Here is a 19,984-nt window from a genome sequence, read left to right as displayed (position 1 = left end):
CTGCATCTTTATGAAAAATATTTTACACTCGTCAAAGCTGCTGCACCAGAATCTGCACAGATCACCCGTTTCAGTAGTTGTACTTTACTGAATTGCCATCATTTCTACAGTACAGTAACCCTAGTTTTTTTTACTCACCCTAACATTTAATACAGGTACACCGGATTCACAACAAAGCCAACATGTGTTTGTGTCTTGCGATCCCCCAGTATGTTATGTATTATAATTAGTTTCCAAAATACTGTAAGAGAATATTTTAATATCTTGCTATGCACTTTTATCTTGTACTTTCAGAAAGTGCTCATATAAACTTGATATTCACACATCAGACTGTTTATTCCGCATGTGAGGACTGAACACGGAAAGACTATGCCCCTGATGAATGGAATAGGCTCCAGGACACTCTAAAATGTTAGAAATTGGTCTCTTAAGACTGCTCCTAGAGGGTATACCTTGCACGGGAAGTGCTCTTGTTTTACTTGATGTGCTTTTATCATCTGTTTTGACTGTTTGTCTGTATCTTGGCTGTTTGTAATTTTGTAACTTTTATAAAATGTTTTGCTGTAACAGGGCACCCTTGAAAATGAGAGCCTGCTCTCAATAAAAACATATTGCACCTACTAATCCCAAAGCTAAACCTGCCATCTTATAGTATCTATAGGGCATAGGCCATAAGGTTTTGTGGACGTGAGGTGGATGCAAACTCAAACAGTGCAGCAAAAAAAAAAATACAAGTAACAGTGAGAGGCATCATTGAAATAGTTTTAAATGGCAATGTTCATTAAATCATTTACAACACAGTGAAGGCAAAAAGTGCACAGGTATGGTAGGAGAGACACCCCGGCTAGAAATCAGGCCTGTCCTTCTTCATCTTGGAGTAGTCCATGTTGACTGTGAAGAGCTGGAAGATTCACACACACAGTCAATATGAGAGGGGAATAAGAACTTTGAGGCAAGATAACGTAGAAAAGATATAGTTTAGCTCTTTTAAGATAAACTAAACGCTGGTAAACGCTGATGTGGACATATATTTTCTTATTTATAATTATCAAGAATATCAAAACAATTGGAAATGAATGATCAACAAGCATTATGCAACGTGTGCAGAGATGTTCTTACTTTGTACTGGTGATCGGGTGCCAGTTTGTTCCAGGGCTCAGGGTTGTTGGTGCGATCCCATCTGTGGACAAGAACAGAAGAGATGAGCATTTGCCAGTGCCACCCACAACCCCTCCATGACAGACAGAGACTAGTTAGTTAGATCAGTCACTTGTCTATCTTTTGATACTTTGTCACATGGCATGCTACTTACGACACGTCAGGGTTTTTGAGGGCCAGCCGGGCCAAGTACACCGCGCTCATGGTTATCCCGCCACCAATGAAGAAGAAGAGGGGAATCAGCTGCAGGGCGAGAAACAAGACAACTGAACCATTGGGTAGAGGGATAGCAACGGTCAGATTATTTGTAGGCCTACAGTTTGTTCAAACTAACCAGTGACAAAATCACCAGGATGTGAAAATGACAGTCTCATAACATTAATGTTATAGCCTGTAGAGTAAATATCATATAACAATCATGGGTTAAAGGTAGCCTATGTCTTACACTCCTGGCTCGAAGTGGCTGGTTCCGTTAAAAGACAAGTACTTATGCAAGCCAATCAAAGTGAGAATGGTGCTTGACTTAGGAGTAGTCTATATGACTTTTCAATGTAGGCCTATACATTATAGGCTCTATGCCTCAGTCTTGAGATATATTTCCATAATAGCCTATGATGGGCAGTTAGCTTATTTGTTAAAATAGTATGCCAAGAGTAACATGCTTCATCTAAAAAGAGACCATACTGACATCCAGGGTGGTCTTAGAGGTTTGATCATGTTCATCCACCACAGCCACCGCCTGGTCTGTTCATAGGGACGCTGCCATAGCAAGCTTGTTCACCCCGTCGCCCTTGATAAGCAGTGCCCATGTCTATAGCATGACGTGGCCTTGAGTTACGCAGTATAGAGGCATACTATCACTGATACGTGCTGGAGTGACCTACAGTCATGGCTGGCTGTATTTTCCACTTATAGGCATGCACATGTGGTGCTTGTCCGCCCCGCCCACCCCCCCCCCCTTCTTGGTCACATTATCTCGCCCTTCATTTCAGCCACTAAAAAGACAATTGCAATATCGATTCCTTTATCACAGTCCTTACCTTAATTAAATCAGGTGACACACTAGCCAATAACTTTGAATGCTGTTCATCACGAAAAAGGGACAAAATCGAATAGGCTAATACAGTTTAAGGGTCAGAGCAATGTCAGAGCAAACCATAGTCTATTATTAAATATTATTCATATTAGGAGTCAAATTATGCAAGTGCGATAACGTCACTATACCGACTGAGCACTAAAACACAGTAAAGTCCATTATAGGAAGACTGTAGTCTGTCGTGTAGCCTATTTCTCGGGGCAGATGGATGCGCAAGCCTGTGCCAATTTCATCCGACACCTGTTCATCTGTGGCGGACTGAGCTAATGTTACTAACATTAGGGGACTATTTGAAATGTTTGCAGTCTACATTTGCATAATAAATATCGATGGCAAAATGAGATAGTCTACCCTCTAAATAGCAATTCCAGTGTAATTTATAGCCTATGTGAAGGCTGTCATTCACAACTGTCGATTCGACTAGTTGAGTAAATATCGGTCGTCCTTAACTAGAGCGCCTGCAATTATAACGCTACACGATATTAATTAATCAATTAAAGGACACTGACTTTTGCAAATGCGCGCTCCCACAGTGCCTGTAAAGGCACGTGTAAGGTCACAGGGTTGTTCACAGATCATCAAAGAGTAATGGTGTTCAAACTTACGGCTGGGTGGCTTTTCAGCTGCTTGGCGATGGTCGCTAGCATGGCAGATAATCCTCTCTCTGATAATCTGTTAAAAGTGAAAATCTGCGGACCACCGGGGGATTTTATGTTCCTGCACACCAAACACTACTCCTCTGTCTGCCAATCCCACAATGCAACGAGTCACGACAGCAGCTATGCCAATGCCTATAGTAGCCTATAGCACATACATTTCAAGCCATATGTCCTCCTCTATCAACTCCTTAAGTAAACTGACCAACACAAACACACACAGAAACATGAAATTGACATTTGACTAAAAGAGAAGATTGGAAAAACATTATTTCCAAATCTTGAATATATTAATTTTGAAATAAAATGTGGATGAAGTCAAGGGGTCTGAATACTTCTGCCTTTATATCGATAAATTCCTAATCGGTACATGTGAGTAGGGACGCAACAATGCACATTTTGTACACCATGCTTATCTGCTATAAACCTGTTTTGACCCCCCGCCCCCTCAAGTTCTATACTGGTTGAAATCAGTTTATGGATTACTACTTTACTCCTGCTATGACCCAATTTACCAAAATCAAATCAAAGCAATCCTCTGAATTACTAGCCTGGGTAAACCCAGCCTCCACGTGACCTCTATCTACAGTATGTGCTATCAGTCACAAGATAGCACATAGAGGTCACGTGGAGGCTGGGTTTACCCAGGCTACTGAATTACTAATACACCCTACTGTAAACATCTAGCAAGGCACAGCCTGAAGAGTTATGGAATCAAATACAACCAGAGACAGCATATTCTCAATAATATATTTATGTGGTCAAAACACAGAACCTGAGGATAACAGCTTTTTCCCAGCATCCGCACAGATTCAGAAAACAGACTCAAACCGAGGCTTGTTTGGAATAAGACAATGTTTTGATCTATAATCTCACCAAGGTACTAAAACTAGGGAGTGGGTTAGTCACACACAGTCTCTCACTCACACGGCTGTAGGAAATACAAAAACAAGACATTCTCCACATAAAATTCTCTCCTGAAGTGCATAAATATCCACCCGATACTATTTTCTTAGTACACCTGCCTCAACTCTACTGACAGAGCACAAAACTAAAAGTAACATCAGAACAGATTTTTTTTTTAGCTTATGTTGCAGATAATTGAAAAGATGTAGAAAATACACAGAACTACTCCTAAATTTACAATGAAGTACAAAAGTCAATATAAAAATAAGAAATGCGACTCAAAAGTAGCAGTTCAATTTGTGCAAACACGTCTACTAGAAATAAAACTATTTGAACATCATTTAGTCAGCTTGGTGGAGGAAAAAAGGAGACCTTCTGAGAAATACTAAACATTAAGGATGACAATTCTACACCACTAACTGGATAGGTAGGTAGTCAAGTCGGTCGTGAAACCTCAAATCTATAGACATTACAAACAAGCACACGTCTAATCTAACAATATTGAGTTTGCCCATTAACATTATGTACATAATCACCTTTTTTTGGCAAGTAAATAAGGAATACGTCACAACAAAGATATCAAATACTGTACAACCTTTACACAGGAATGCAGGAGCTGCAAGCTTAAGGTATTCTTGTTACCCAAGTCCAACAACTTTAAGATTCCCTTAAGTTTTCAAGAACCCAAAATTAGATTCATTGAGCATAACTTTCCACTCAGTAAAGACAAAAAGAAAGAAAGAAAAAACAAAAACGTACCAACTGATTTGTCATGCTTACTTCAACACCACAGAGGGCTCAAGGTTAGGCAAGGTAAACCCCATTGCATTTTTTGCGTTTCAAGAAATGTTAGAATTTGCTTTGTAGCCACTTAAAAATTCTGGAAACTATTTCAGTTGTTAAATATCTTTGAATAATAAAACAAGCACATTTGTCCAAGAGGGGTTTTGCCTCTTATTGGGGATAACAACACTCCCGACCCTCTGTACAGAAATGACAGGTCTGGACCGCGCTCTCCAGAGTTACTAAACCACACACACGGGTGAAGTGAGTCTGCCATGGTGTCTTTGAAAACACAAATATCTAAACAAAAACAGCTGTGCAGCAAGTGAGGGGGTCACTCATCCACAAATGAGCATCCCTGATAAATCATATAGCATACCGTAATTACACTCTGGTACAACAACAGTACAGTAGTCCTGTCATCACTCACACACACACACACACACACACACACACACACACACCTCTTCCACCATCATGTTTGGCCAACAATACTTCTTTGGATTAGAAAATAACAAAACATCTTTCATTGGGAAATGTTACGATGCCTGGAAAACCCAAACAAGTAGATTATAAAGCATGTCTTTTGGATTGCATATGAAGAGGACATTACGTCCGCTTCCAATACTACCTTCCCCTTTCTTTCTTTTTTACTTACTCACATAAGGTTTTTATCCATCTAAATGGAAGCAAAAATCATATCGTCATTTCCTAAAATAAAAGCAAGCTCAACAAGGAAATCCATCCAAGACCACTATAGAGCTTTTTAACTCCAACTGTAGGCAAGGCTATGGTCTGACTGCTGCTGCTGTACGTTTCAAATAAGGATATCAAACTAAATTATTAACAGTTCCAGAAACAGCAACAGCCAAAAAAAAAGAAACATGAACTGGAATGAGCATGTCTCCAAGGGGGAGAAAATGAATGAAAATGATTTAAATTTGAAAATGCCAACAGCGTATAAGCTGCGTGCCTGGTGTTATACTGGCACAGAATATAGGCTGCATGTCTGGTGTTATACTGACCCACTTTTTAAAGAAATATTAACCAATTGGGCTGTGACTAGTGACTTGTTTGGTTCGACAATTATTCCTCATTTTTTCGTATTGCTTTGTTCGAAATTTTTAATGCCTTTGATCAATCATATCAGGAGTAATGGAGCCATCTCCATGATGCATATTGTTTCCAAAGAAAAGGAGTCTGCCGCGCTCCCCCCAGAGCCTTCATATGGCAGAGGCGGCAGGAGAATCTGGAGGAGGCCGCAGGCTGCCGGAGGGGGCTGTGCCCACACCGCTCACTGGGGAGACAGCCAGGCTGCGGAACAACAGGTCCATGGAGGGCAGCAGGGGCTTGAGGAGGCTGACGGGGCAGAAGGCAGAGCCCCCATGGGGGGTAAAGTTTACCTTGTTGGGGTCTGGGCAGGAGGAGATCAAGGCTGGCTTGGTGTGGGGTGGAGCACTAAACCGAGAGGAGAGAGACACGAGGGAGGTTGTTAGAAATATAATGACTGAATTAGCCATTCCTTATTCTACCGCAGACTTCATGGTTACCGTAAATTCCGGACTATAAGCCGCGGCTTTTTTCCCGTTTTTTGGCCCCTGCGGCTTATATAACGGTGCGTCTTATCTATGGATTTTTTCAGAAAAAAAAAAAAAAATACAAATAAAATCTCTCTTTTTTAGCACTCTTTCTAACTATAAATCCACTTCTGTTTTAATTTCCTCTCTTGCCCTCTTTTCACCACACCGCGGACACTGTGTGCACTGTAAAAATAAACAACGGTGGTGTTGTGTTATGTTGTTTTGTTGAAATGTTACGGTAATACGGTAAATGGGAGCTTCCTCAAACAGCCATCTCTTTCCCGACAATCCCCTCTGTGCGTGACCACTTACATATGGTAATTACGGTAAGCAAACGGCCACTCGGCCATCAACTCCCTCCCCCGACTACCAGGAGAAAATCACAAACTTCGGCGAATTCACACAAAGGAAGATCAAGGAATATTCCATCGAACCGGAGCAGATCATAAATATGGATGAAGTGCCTTTGACGTTCGACCTGCCACTCACTCGGACTGTTAACAAGAAGCGCCCTGGAGGATTCTTTCACCAAAAAAAAGCTTTGCTCGTTCTCGACAGCATGAGAACGAGCAGTAGAAGCAACACTCTCACTTACCATGGGGAAGGTAGCAGAAATTCACACGACGCAGCTTTCAAGTTGAAAGCAGTCAATCTCGCATTAAAAGAGGGAAACAGAGCAGCCGCGCGTAACCTGGGCATCGATGAGTCAATGGTGAGGCGTTGGACGGTGCAGCAGGAGGAACTGTCTCAGCACGGAATATTATAGGAGTGTGAAAACATCCACAATCACCAACGGGTTCCAAAACGCTGGACTGCTGCGGGATGAAGAGGATGACGCCGCCACAGCTGGCGCTGAGGGCCGTCAGAGGCTTCAGAGGCTGTTCGATGCCGACAGTGATGAAGAGGAGTTCGTTGGTTTTGAGTGACAATGAAGGAGAGAGGAGAGTGGTTGACGAAGCCACCCTGAACCTGTTCGTTTCCGACACTGAAGATGAGGACTTTGGTGGTTTCAGTACGCAGGAAGAAGAGGAAGACGAGGATTAGTGACTTGACTTCTCTGGTTACAGGTTTGCTGCACATATAGCCTATTGTTGTGTGATTTTGTCTGGGGATTAGTGACCTGACTTTTGTTTTGTTTTGTTGAAATGTTAATAAATGGGAGCTTCCCCAAACAGCCATCGCTTTCCCGACATTCCTCTCTGTGCACGAACCCTTTCATATGGTAATTAAACATCAAAACACCCGCGGCTTATAGACCGGTGCGGCTTATAGAAGAAAAAAATAGTCAATTTTGGTCCCGCGGCTTATAGACCGGTGCGTCTTATAGTCCGGAATTTACGGTACTAATGTTTGTGGGGTTGAAGCGTCTCTCCACCAAGGTAGGTTACAGAATCGCAAGATCAAAAATGTAACAATGGTTTCATATCAAATGTGTTGGGCAAATTAATGAACCCTCATATGACATTCAATGAATGAAGTGAAACAGGAGGTGGGGCTCACAAGACTGAAACGGCAGTGAAATAGCATGGTGGAAAGTACGGGTGGAGGTCGGGGTGGTGAATGGGCCTATACACTTGCCTCCACTCCAACAAACCATGTTTCATTCGTGGGCTTCTGCCATGAGCAAAGTTCTCATTTTAAGCGGAAGATTTTCTCATTTATATACGACCAAAACATCACCCTAACTTTAACCAAAGAGTATTAGTTGCCTAACCTTAACCCAAAGTTGTTTCAGCACAGTTACATGTCATAATAATGTTGCTGGCCATGCGTAGTAGGTCTAGTATGAATCGAGGGTGTGTAACTTTTCATTGTATGAATATATTGGAAAAACAAACAGTACTAAATATCCACCACCAGAGGGCATCCATAGTACATTGGCTTACTCTGAATTTAAAAAGTATGTCCATTTTACTTCACTTTAGACCGCTCTCCTTATACCATGATGCTTCATTCCATATTTCCCCATGGAGAGCTGACTGGGCTACTTAGCAGTTACTAAATAGGCGTGCGTGTTGGAGAGCATAGATGAGGGTAAAGTCTGTTTTGTGGTGTGCATCAGTAAACCTGCAAGAAAGTAAAAAATAATAATTAGAAAAACCTACCTGGTTTCCTCCCACACACGGACCTTTTCACAGCCCTCGGGGGGCTCTCTCTGGAAGCAGCAACTTTTGTTGGGCCGTGGGGAAGAGGAGAGCAGCAGAGGGAGGGAGAGGTCAGCCTCACTATGGGAGGAGAATGGAGACAGCAGGCAGATCTCCGCACTCTCTATCAAACCTGAGAATGGAAAATATGAGAATGGGGGGGGGGGAACATTTAGCCCACATAACCAATGTTTCCACCTGCGTTTTCTTAAGATGAACAAAAGACATTAGCGATGCATTTACATTTGAGGTTTTTATTTTGTGTAAATTTTAAGCTTATGAGATTTGAAGAAATGTGCAGATACTATTTACTGAAACAGGAAATCAGCATAAAAGGGGGGAAAAACATCACTAAGTACTAATTTTTTTAGAGGCCAGGGATAGACGCTAATACTTTTAGGCACTGGCCCCACCAGCCACCAAGCCCCTAAATGTCTGCTGGCCAAAATGTAAACTTGTCTAAAAACAATACAGAAAAGGCAATTTAACGCAACTTAACACAGCTTCCTTAACTCATTCACCGCCAATGACGTCTTTGACGTGTTATCAGCAATGGCCTTCCCCGCCAAGGACGTGTTTGACGTGTTTTTGTTTTTATTGGTGCAGCGCCTGCAGCAAACACTTGCCCAGCCTGTCACACAGACACAGGTCCCTGCCTTCAAAGGGTAGCCGACAGCACGCGATCAAACACATACCGCAGCTGTTGTTTTGAAATCTAGCAAGAGGAAAAGCAGAGAACGGGTAACGCTTCCTTGTGCAGACAGGAGAAACGCAATTGAAACGCCCTCGGCACGAGCTGGAGTCGCCTTCCTCTGTGCCAGCCAGGAGAAAACGGGAGAAAGTAATCAAGAGATGTGTTTGATCATCGGAGGAATGAGGAAATGATCGATCAGTTTGCGAGGGCGGTGAGGACGTGTTGAATAGCCGAGGGGAAAACGGGAACGATCAAATAGCAGAGTTGATAGGGAGACGGGTGTACCAGAACAAATCAAAAATAAACAGCTAGGCAGCAGCGGGCAGAAGGCACTCACAGCAGCCCGCTGTCCTTCTCAAGAGCTCTTCAGTTATGAAATCGCTGGGCTGCGTGCCCTCCAGTGTTGCTCCTGGCCAATCCCAGCGCCACAGGGCGTGGTTATTGCTTATCCTATGTTGGGTTAGAAATCTAAAAGGGGGATCGTGTGTGTGTGTGTGTGTGTGTGTGTGTGTGTGTGTGTGTGTGTGTGTGTGTGTGTGTGTGTGTGTCTGTCTGTCTGTCTGTCTGTCTGTCTGTCTGTCTGTCTGTCTGTCGGTGTGTCTGTCTGTCTGTCTGTCTGTCTGTCTGTCTGCACACTCACACCGAGTAAACTGTATTGTTGAAAGCACTTCATGTGTGTATATATATATATATATATATATTTTTTTTTGTCATTTGTGTCCTAACGAATAATATTTACATGTCTGATGTCAATACAGTTCAAAATAAAAGAATTGAGAGTGAGTTATGCCTGAGATTGTGCCCTTTTACAAAAATGCTTTTTTCTCCCTTTTCTCTTCCCAGACAGGCTTTTTTGATGAACATGGGGTGTATAAAAAGGGTTATAAGTAGAGTACAGAACATGCTAAAAGCTAACTTTCTTTTTGGGGGTGAAAGTAGAGACTTAGATCTTCATTTCGAGGTATTGGACATCACTGTAGTCCTAGTACAGAATTTACTGTGGGTCTTGAAAGATGACCAAACATTATGGAAATACTTGGCCTGTGCCAAAAATGCCAGTCAGATATTGGCAGTGAATGAGTTAACAGTCACACTTCAACCATTAACAGAATGAAAACACAATTATTTACTGTAATAAGAGGGGTCACTGGTCTTGTGCCGAATATGCCGAATTGCATGAAATCCGGCACTGCACTCCAATCAGGTCCCCCTAAGCGCACTCCACAAGTTTGAAGTCGATCGGACAAACGGTTCTTGAAGATAAACTGCTTTTTGTGTTTGCTATGGTGGTGCTATTTTTTGCCAATTATTTTCTTCTTCTGACAGTTTCGCTAGCACATGCTTTCTCCGATACATGTGCAGCAGAGTTTCACCAGCAGGACGTAGCATATTCCCCCCAGTTCCCCTCCCCCGAACAGGCATCTGACCAACCAGAGGAGGCACTATTGCAGCGACCAGGACTCATACCCCACTGGCTTCCCACCCGCAGACAGAGAGAGAGTAAAGTACCGAAAAAAGGTACCATCGGGTACCGGTACCGAATTCCAGGTACAGATACCAATGTGAACGTAGTCTCGCTGGCCAGCCTTGCCTCCCTTCCGTGAGAGAAGTCTGGCTGCACAGAAACAGGCTGCTGGCATAAGCCCTCCCCTGCTCTACAGCTGCTCTCCCATTGGAAGCGGCGATTTCAGACGCTACCGGATTTCCGCTCAACGCTGTGATTGGCTCCGACGATGTCAATCAAGAGTGGCTTCTGCTCCCTCCTCTCTGTGTTCCGCTGTAAATAGTCCCCAGCCGCCGCAGTGAAAACAACAACGCTAACTAGCTGGCAAGCTAACGGCAGAAACTTACACGGTAGCTCGTTGCTACATGCTGAAAATGGCACGTTGGATTAATGGAAACTATTTTCCAAGGGCACTGCCGCTAAGCGCCGCCCATCGCAATTCCATAATGGTGACCAGCGCCGCCAGACTCCTCTCACGGAAAGGAGGGCAGGCTGGCCAGCGAGACTAATGTGAACGGTACCCAACGCAAACTGAATATAAATATGGATCTAGTGAGAGGTACTTCCTCTAGATTTGATTTAACTTTTGTCATGAAGAAACCAGGTTTGTATGTCTCCCTGGACATAAAGCCAAAAGTAAAAACACTGAATAGATGCAAGGCTTTGTCTAAAGTCCACCCCCCCCTCCCCCATCAACTCGTTAAATAAAGAGGCTGTGTTGAGTGATTCTGGAAAACTGACCTTGGTCCAAGTCCACAGGTAGGTCTTCAGACTCAGGGCGGGAGGTGGCGAGGCAGGTGGGAGAGGAGCAGGGCGAGCAGGAGGGGGACGAGGCTGAGGAGCAGGTGGGAGACAGGGGAGTGGTGGAGGGGGCGCTCTGGGAGCCGCTGCTGCAGCTCTGTGGAGGGACTGGAGCCCTGTGGCCATCTGGAACCTCAAGGAGCTGACAAGAGAGGAAACTGTTCACCCAGTGCAGACAATCATAAAGATACTACTATTTAAAAGTGACACTTTGGTTAAAAAAATGTATTATAGACGCCTGTAAAAGGAGTGCAAAAAGTTCATACCCACATGTTTTAAAAGCCAAGTCCTTAAAAACAATTTGTGCTGTGTTGAGTGACAGTTACCCTGTGCTGGTGGTACAGCGGCTGGCAGATGAACATGCCCTCCAGCTCCTGGTTGAGACCCTCCAAGCTGCAGCGCAGACGAGGGGCCAGTCGGGACAGGGGGGTGAGGCGGATGGAAACTGGCTGGGTCTGAGGACACATTAACAGGTTCAATGAATCATAGGCTGCCTTAAAGTTTCAACAAATAATTAGACATAAACCACATTCTGATGCCTTCCAATGTAGGTGTGAAATATTAAAGCAAAAGCAACTATTAAAGCCTGCACCAGAGATGGATGGCACTGTCATTCAGGAAGTTGCTAAACCATCTATCTATATATCTATAAAAGGGAGCTGGGGCTCTGTTTGTTTGTTTCTCTGTCTGTCCCACTGATGACATCAGTGATGTCATAAATTCATTCTCGCTCTCTCTCTCACACACACACACAGTCCCAGTGATGATGTCATCAGTGATGTCATAAATTGTGACATCACGATTCATCAGTGATGCACACATACATACGACACACACACACACACACACGAGACAGACTGGCACACACAGGCACAGGCACACACATGCACACACAAACACACACAAATCTCATTGTGTAAATATTTTGTGAAAGCACCAATAGTAATCCCTACAATATTGTCACAATATCGAGAGGTATTTGATCCAATTTTTTTTTTTGAATTTGTCCATATCACCCAGCCCTACTTTCAATTATCCATGTCTATTTACATCTATTTTCAAAAACTTTCAAGGGGCCTTGACTCTCCCCACCCCTCAAATGTACAAACTTTCAAGGATTTCAAGGAGCCGTGGGAACCCGAACAGTTTGTTATGATAGCACCCTTGGGTCTGGGAACAGCTTCAAGCCAGTGAAGGGTGGGTGCTAAACAGCTGTGGCCAGAAGCAGAAGTGCGACTTTGATCTAAAAATGGGAAGTGACATGATGTTCGCCTTCCTGTTGCCTCAGGGCCTCATTTGATTTGCTTCCTGTGATGGGCTGACTGCACTATTTGGTTATTGTTGATTGCAGTGAATTTACCATTTCACCTGTTGTTCATCTCTGCTGTTCAGCTGTCATGAAGTGGGCCAATAGTAGTGGTACAGTGATATCTCAGACATATTTGGTTGCATTTTGCATGATCATGGTGTTAAAATGCAGCATCACACGGCATAACAAGACAAGTGTCTAGGAGATTACTTGTATTGCCTTCCACAAATTTAATATCTACTCAAAAAGCTGTTATGTATAGAGCCACTGCATTATGGAACAAGCTGTCTGATAGTATGAGACACACCCAGTCTTTAAGTCTGTTCAAAAAACATCTTAAAAAGAGTCTATTGATTGAACATTGGTTCATGTGAATCTGGTGTCTGTGTTCGTTTTTTTTTTTTTATGTTTATCTGTAAACTGTTTTAATCAAAAGCAACCATAGTTGGGTTGTGGTTCTATTTTAAGAAAGCTTACATAGCATTACTAATACATTCTTTTCATGATTTAAGTTGTACAAACTGTATTTGAATAATTGTATCGATCAAATGTATGTCATTTTTTTTTTACTTTTATGTTGTGGACCCCAGGAAGAATAGCTGCTTCCATGTGTGGCAGCTAATGGGGATCTAAATAAACAATAAACAAACAATAAGGTTCAGTGCCTTGCATTAGTAAGAAACATTCAGCTGCAACTCATCAAGTTATTAGTCACAACACAGAAACAATCCATACGCATGCATGTATCAAAGTAATGGGTTAGATTGAAGGATTAGAGTGTATGCAGCACGTGGCGAGGAGAGGGCAGGTACCTGTGTAGTTCCTGGGCTATAGCTCCCTTGAGGATAGCTACGCTGGCTGTCTCTGTCGTGGCCCACTGAGGCACCAGGTTTGCTGCGCTGCTGCAGCTGCTGCTTCAGCTTGGCTATCTGTGATGAGCAGAGGTTCCCGTCAGTCAGCACAGGATGTGTGTGTCACGCTCAAACTGCAATGCGTCACTAACTTCACAATTTTTATTTTTTATTTTAAGTTGTGATGAATCGCAATGTGATGAAAGACGTGTATAACTGGGTTCGCGTACAGCTTTTTAAGAGTAAAATGCAAGTGCTTTTCAAGGACTTTCAGAGCGCTGAGAGCAGATGGTCGCCCTCATGACGCGGAGCTGAACGGAGAAAAAAACGCTCCTTTTGATTTCGGAGGCCATGCCAGTGAATCTCGCGCCGGTCCACGCCGCTGTCCACTCAGCGTCTTGCGTGAGATGCCAGGAGACAATAAATATGACGGGGTCAATTATTTTCAGGTATTAAAAGTTGTGTTTACATGAGTGACTGTGTAGTTGAAACACCAGATAATATGATAAAAACCAAACACTTTTCAAGGAGCATTATTCAAATTCAAGCATATTTCTAACTTGGAAAACATGGTTAAAATCAAGCATTTTCCAAACTTTCAAGACTTTGTACAAACCCTGGTATAAATAGACACAAGATAAAAGAACAGATGTGGTGTGGAATGAGGTTCTAGTGAAAGCTGTCAAAAAGGGATGTTTCTTCTGGGATGAGATCATTTTGGTCTGCTGCAATCTGTTGCTCAATGTTAAAAAAAAAAAAAAAAAGTACCGTACTCGACAGAGACAGATAGGCCTTCGTCAAGCCCTTGCCCTCCCTTTGATACCACACAAAAACCCTGGTCAGTTGAATCCAGTCCTGGTCAACCTGGTAGCTACAAACACACATGTTGAGCAATGTTGACAATGGTGATTCACCTCTCGTAGATGCTCGGCGCTGCCCCATGAGGCAGAACGTTTGTGTCCACTACCACTTCTCCTGCTGTGGCTCTCGTCTGCCCAGGAGTCTGGCGTCTGGAGAGGGAAAACAGCACAAAATGCTCAGCGGCCGCCGGCCATCAGCACTATATGAATTCAAATTGAGATCACATGTGGCTGACTAATAATCAGTGTACATTTGTGAAGCCTAACCCTGAAGCTGCATTATGACCATGCTGCAATTTAAGACTGGGGGCTCGATGAGGAACTAGGGACTAGGCCACAGATTACATCACACCGTCTGCACACATATTGGATATGCGAATAGTTGCACTCTGTGCTGAAAGGCTGCTCTGCAGCCACATCACAGTGTACACACACCCACAGACTGCTTCATTGCACTTGTAAAAAGAATGAAAGAGCAGGAGAGAAACAGAAAAACAGAGAGGGGGAGGATGTGGGCAACCAGAGAGCAGTGGCGACTGCCTGCACAGAGCAGAGAGGATGGGTGCAGCCAAAAAGGCCTCGTCAGCTGACTTCAGGGCCGGTTCGCATTGCTGTGGTTCACACTGTGTAACAGCTACCCACACACACCAGACACCCCCTCCCTCCCTCTCTCCAGCTCCCCTCAGGTTCTTTCTCTTCGAAACCTGCATACTAATCTGTTCTACCATAAGCCGCCCAAACATAACACTGCCTCACCATAGGCCTTTACCACAACAGCCACTTTGTGTCTAAAAGGCAGGGTAAACACAGGTGCAACCAAAACATTAATGGGGGATTCAAATTTCCAATCCATTTAGGTGTTCCAGTGCTGGGGCCCTCAAATTGGAAACCCCCATTAATGTTTTGGTTGCACCTGTGTTTACCCTGCCTTTTAGACACAAAATGGCTGCTGTGAAAAAGGTCCACTGCACAGACACAACAATTTAAAAATAAGTTAGGTTTAGCTATGCCTACTATGAACATATCAAAGCAATGCATTCCATTCTTTTTTTTCCTTTTTGACAAACAGCCTTGATTAAACTTGGCCAGCCTTAACCCGTAAAGACCAAGGGACATTCCTGACCTGGGTGGACTTGTCCTCCAGAGACAGGCTGTCCTGGCCCTCTGTTTCTTTAGGCCAGTGTCCCTGCAGGTAGGGCCCGATGATGGCGTCCAGAGACACTGTCCGCCTCATGCCAGGGCTCAACTGGTGTGGCTTGGTCTTCCCTGCTGTCAGTAGGAGACAACTTTTCATTTTACATGCGACAACAGATGGGCTTAAAAACGTCAGTTATGGCATCTAGAGTGACAGGCATTTGGTGATGCAGTTTGTCTCCAATGCAAATTTATTGGTTGAATTAAACATGTGCAGTATACTTTCCATATCTTTGCAGAATGATAAAAAGTAAGGGAAAATAAAGAAATGCGTGTTTTATCAAATGACTAGTCTGACTTTGCTGCTGACGTATGACAATGTTTTGCTCCCTTGTCTGGTTTGCAAGATTTTATTTATTCAACATTACCCAATTTGTGAACATCTCTGTCCTTATATAATGCATCCATAAAGTGACATACAGGATTATAAATGATAAATGAGTGCAGCTGTAGCCTAAACCTCGTACCTGACTTGCCATCTCTCCAGTTTGGTCTTGCTTTGCTGGCCAGCTGATAGGGAATGGTTGCCTTGAGAGGCTGCGGACCCAGTGTTGCTCCCCGGGTCTGTCCAACTCCACTTCGGCCCGACATCTTCCCAACAGCAGCCTGGGACAACTTAGCTCTGGACCAGCTGAAAATGGCAAGGGATATCTTACTAGCTTGATAGAAAACTGGGGGCGCTCTTTGGAAAGACTAGTGGTGGTTTGGCTACCAGCTGCAACTCGGAGTGTGGAGTCTTCTTTCACCAGTGATGACTATTGAAAACAGTCAGAAAATCCAGTTTTTAGTCATATATTACCATCTCCAAGTAAATATATCCCTATCAACTCCTATCTAACGGAGCAAGGAAACGTTACTGATAGCTTGCGAGCCCGTTTCGACCCGGTGACCATTCTTCTCTTTCTTTTTCCCCTGGCTTGTGCGAGTTAGCAGCCTAGCAAGCAAAGTTTCTTTGTGAGGATATTGAGATATTTCACCCTGTTGTCGAACAAGGAAGCAGCTCCAGCCTCACAAACTCAATTAACTTCAAAGCCTACGTCTTCTGAGCAAACCTGGAAGCACATTTCATTGTAGTTATTCGCGGAGCGGAGCGAATTTTGGTGGCCCAGAAGAAAGTTGCGAGGTGGTCACAGTTTTTTTTTGCTCCCTGCGCTCTTGATTTACGCAAACTCCAAACACTTCCACCGTCCACGCTGGTGTGGATTTAATTATAATACGGGGAGGGTCCAGTTTTGATTCTCAGTTTGGATTGGTTAGTGGAATCGATCACGTCGATCCCATTGGACAATTCATCATCAATCCGCCCCTAATTCATATGTCATATTAATTTGGACATACGTTTTTGTGATCAGCTTTTGAAATAACTCAATTATCTATCTATCTATCTATCTATCTATCTATCTATCTATCTATCTATCTATCTATCTATCTATCTATCTATCTATCTATCTATCTATCAATTTGGCAATGTGGGCAATGTTTCTCTGTTCTGTTTAAATTTTTTGTCCCACTAATGATGTCATCAGTAATGTCATAAATCACTGATTATGTCATAAGTGATGTCATCAGTGATGTCACTTGAGCAATTGTGCATTGTGACATCACTGATGTCATAAGACTGATGGATGTAAACTTAAGGGGCACACACACACCCGTGCACATGTAAACTTAAGGGCAATAACATTTTGTGAGTAACACACACACAGTCGCAGCAGGCGAGGCCACGCAGCAGCCGGGCTGTGGGCAAGCTGCGTATGCGAGCTGCAGGGCCAGCTCGTGTGCAGGACGGGCGAACCTAGGAATCGAACGCGTAGTGTGCAAGATGCCTAGTGATGAATAATTGCGACTTTCAAGTTTCAACAATGGCAATAGATGGAAGAGCCCCGACACCGCCCAAACCTGTATACACCAACAACTGAGCCCCTAAGCTCCACTAGGCCCATTTCACAGCAAAGGTTTGGTGTAATCAGTAACATTAACGAGGGCCTGCCCCTGGCACTGGAACACCTAAATGGAATGGAACTATCTAATGGTATTGGTTACACCTGCTTTTACTTCCTGCTTACCACCTTAAAACGAGTGCTGTGAAATGGGTCCATAGACCTCAAAACATACTCACAGCAACCGTTTCGAGGTGCAGGAAGTCAAGCAAGTGTAACCAATACCATTAATGATGGTTCCATACCATTGAGGTGTTCCAGTGCCAGGGCCCTCTTAATGTTATATTCAAGATTCAAGATTATTTTATTTGTCCCGAAGGAAATTTGTCTTGGACATACAGGCTGCCACATAATACATAATATTATACATAATTTTACCCCTTTGAGTCTACTTTAATAGCATATCTGTTACCCGTGTATTTGAATACTTTATTGAATACTTTATTTCATTCATTCCTCATCACAATTATTCATGTACTCATTCATATAGGCTCTTTCATCATGCTATCTTGGTGGGTATTGAATCATCCCCGCTGGGTGTGTGTGTGCACTGTTTGGGTGGACTGTCTGTGCAGTCTATCTCCACAGCAGGCTGATTTTGGGTGGACTGTCTGTGCAGTCTATCTCCACAGCAGGCTGATTTTGGGTGGTGCGTGTGCATGTGCGAGACAGTATGCATTGTGGGAGATAAATGTCCTGACGCTGTGTAAAAGGGAGTGCCAGTGATGGGACAGGACAAGTGGGGAGAGATAACGCTGCTGCAGGCTAGAATTAACTTTTAGCCTGCAGCCTAGCCTAGATCCAAGAACAGCACGGCTCATTTCCACCACATATAACAGCACAGTACAGCTCTACTCGATCTGGTCTTACTCGGCTTTACTTGATATAGACTCTGTTTCCATAGCAAATTTACTCGCCTCCGCCCACACCTGGTCGTCATAGCGACCGCATATCTGCCCTCCACCCATAGCCGAAGTAGGCTATAACTATAACGTTAAAATTAAATCCATACAAGGAACTGATTATGAAATACTGGTGCCTCTAAATGACCTACAGTGTACATGGGCAAATGTGACAATCGGCTAGGACAGTGATCCTCACTATTTCTTCGATGAGAGCAGGACAAAGTCAATAGGAGAGCCACTTTTACCGCAAAACACCAAAAGCCACCCCAACCAAGCACATCTGCCTACCATTTTTTTGTTTTATTGTTTTCCACACACACACACACACACACACACACACACACACACACACACACACACACACACACACACACACACACACACATACACACATATATATATATACCAGTTTCCCCTAGAAAATCTTTCAGGCCTGGAGGGATTTCGAAACGTACCCCGACCGCAACGGTGGGGGCCGTCGCTGGCGACGCTGAAGTTTTAGCTAACCTGTTCACATCTATGTTCGCAATGGCATCCCAAGTATCATCATACTATTATGGGATGCGATGTGAACAGTTGTATTATGGGATGTGCGTTTCCCAGGCAACGACACACGTTGACACGTTTTGGAACAGCGCTGCACGCTGGCACAATACTCCTAAAAGCAAAATGCTTATTGTTTTGAGTGATTTGGCACCTTCTATTATTATTGTCAACACCAGTATTGTTGTATTGTAATAATATGCCATAAAGGTTTATTGAAATTTTGGGGAGAGCAGGAAAAAAAAAAAAAAAAAAATGTTTTTTTTTGCAATTTCTTAGAGCCGCCAACTAAAGCTTCGAGAGCCGCCAGCGTCTCGCGAGCCGCGCAATGAGGAACTAGGGGCTAGGAGAATGCATATCACTTTGTTGTTACTCAAACTCACATGCATGCATTGCGCAGGGGACGGGAGAGGGGCTACGGGGAGAACCCCAGCTGCAACTCACCAGGCAAGACCGCGGCTTCGCTAAACCCCCGCCTGCGGCCTAGCGGACTTTTTCTCTCTCAAAACAATTGAAAACCACCGTCATGTTAAAGCTGAGCAAGGAGATCGATTTTATTTCACCAGAGCCGAAGGCAGCAACACAAAATAAATAACCTGGAAATAACAGAAGAGAAGGTAAGCCCCACTAAACTTGGTATCCAGCATTGACAGTAGATGCCTACAGTAAACATGATTCTGCCTGACCAATCAGTCGTCTGCAGTGTTTTCACGTCACCGTATGGTACCGGGTCCACAGCCCTAGACCCTCAACAGAGCAGGGACCAAAAGCAGCACGACTCATAACCCGACACAACCCGGGCTGTCCACGTTTTTGATCGGTGGAATGAGACAAAAAAGCGTGACGAGCTGTGCGGGGCCGTGCTGATACCAGCGGTGAAAAAAAGGGCCTAAGGGTCCCACTCCCACCGTCCCCCTCACCCAGTGGATGTCAAACTGCCCATGAAAGAGCACTTACATGGGATCTCGGCCTACGCTAAGATAAAGCATACACGTGTTGGGCACGCCAAAATGAGTGAATGTGCATTTTCACGAAAGGATAATTAATGCACTGAACCGTG

At 43.8% G+C, this 19,984-nt stretch overlaps 2 protein-coding genes across 3 annotated transcripts; both read right to left on the bottom strand.

The window, feature by feature from the left end:
- Nucleotides 1-844: 844 nt before the first annotated feature.
- On the bottom strand, nt 845-2,901 carry ndufa4b (NDUFA4 mitochondrial complex associated b; the record flags this gene model as incomplete). The annotated part of the gene is made up of 4 exons (XM_083634977.1): nt 845-901; nt 1,120-1,180; nt 1,313-1,401; nt 2,860-2,901. 4 exons carry the CDS (start codon nt 2,899-2,901, stop codon nt 845-847), a joined length of 249 nt encoding a protein of 82 aa, XP_083491103.1.
- Nucleotides 2,902-3,653: 752 nt separating this feature from the next.
- Nucleotides 3,654-16,663, bottom strand: LOC310775554 (protein FAM117A-like). 2 transcript variants are annotated; one of them, XM_083635724.1, is made up of 8 exons: nt 16,004-16,663; nt 15,466-15,611; nt 14,397-14,492; nt 13,444-13,560; nt 11,649-11,777; nt 11,263-11,464; nt 8,285-8,456; nt 3,654-6,057 (listed from the first exon to the last, which is right to left on the bottom strand). In XM_083635724.1, exons 1-8 carry the CDS (start codon nt 16,125-16,127, stop codon nt 5,823-5,825), a joined length of 1,221 nt encoding a protein of 406 aa, XP_083491850.1. In that variant the 5' UTR covers nt 16,128-16,663; the 3' UTR covers nt 3,654-5,822. The 2 variants fall into 2 exon arrangements, with proteins under 2 accessions (XP_083491850.1, XP_083491851.1); XM_083635725.1 differs by having other exon boundaries at nt 15,466-15,608.
- Between the last annotated feature and the right edge of the window lie 3,321 nt (nt 16,664-19,984).

Source organism: Poromitra crassiceps, assembly GCF_964638095.1.
Source record: "Poromitra crassiceps genome assembly, chromosome: 4".
Lineage (NCBI taxonomy): Eukaryota > Metazoa > Chordata > Actinopteri > Beryciformes > Melamphaidae > Poromitra > Poromitra crassiceps.
Note: the sequence above shows the minus strand (reverse complement) of the source record. Positions and strands in the feature narration are given on the sequence as shown.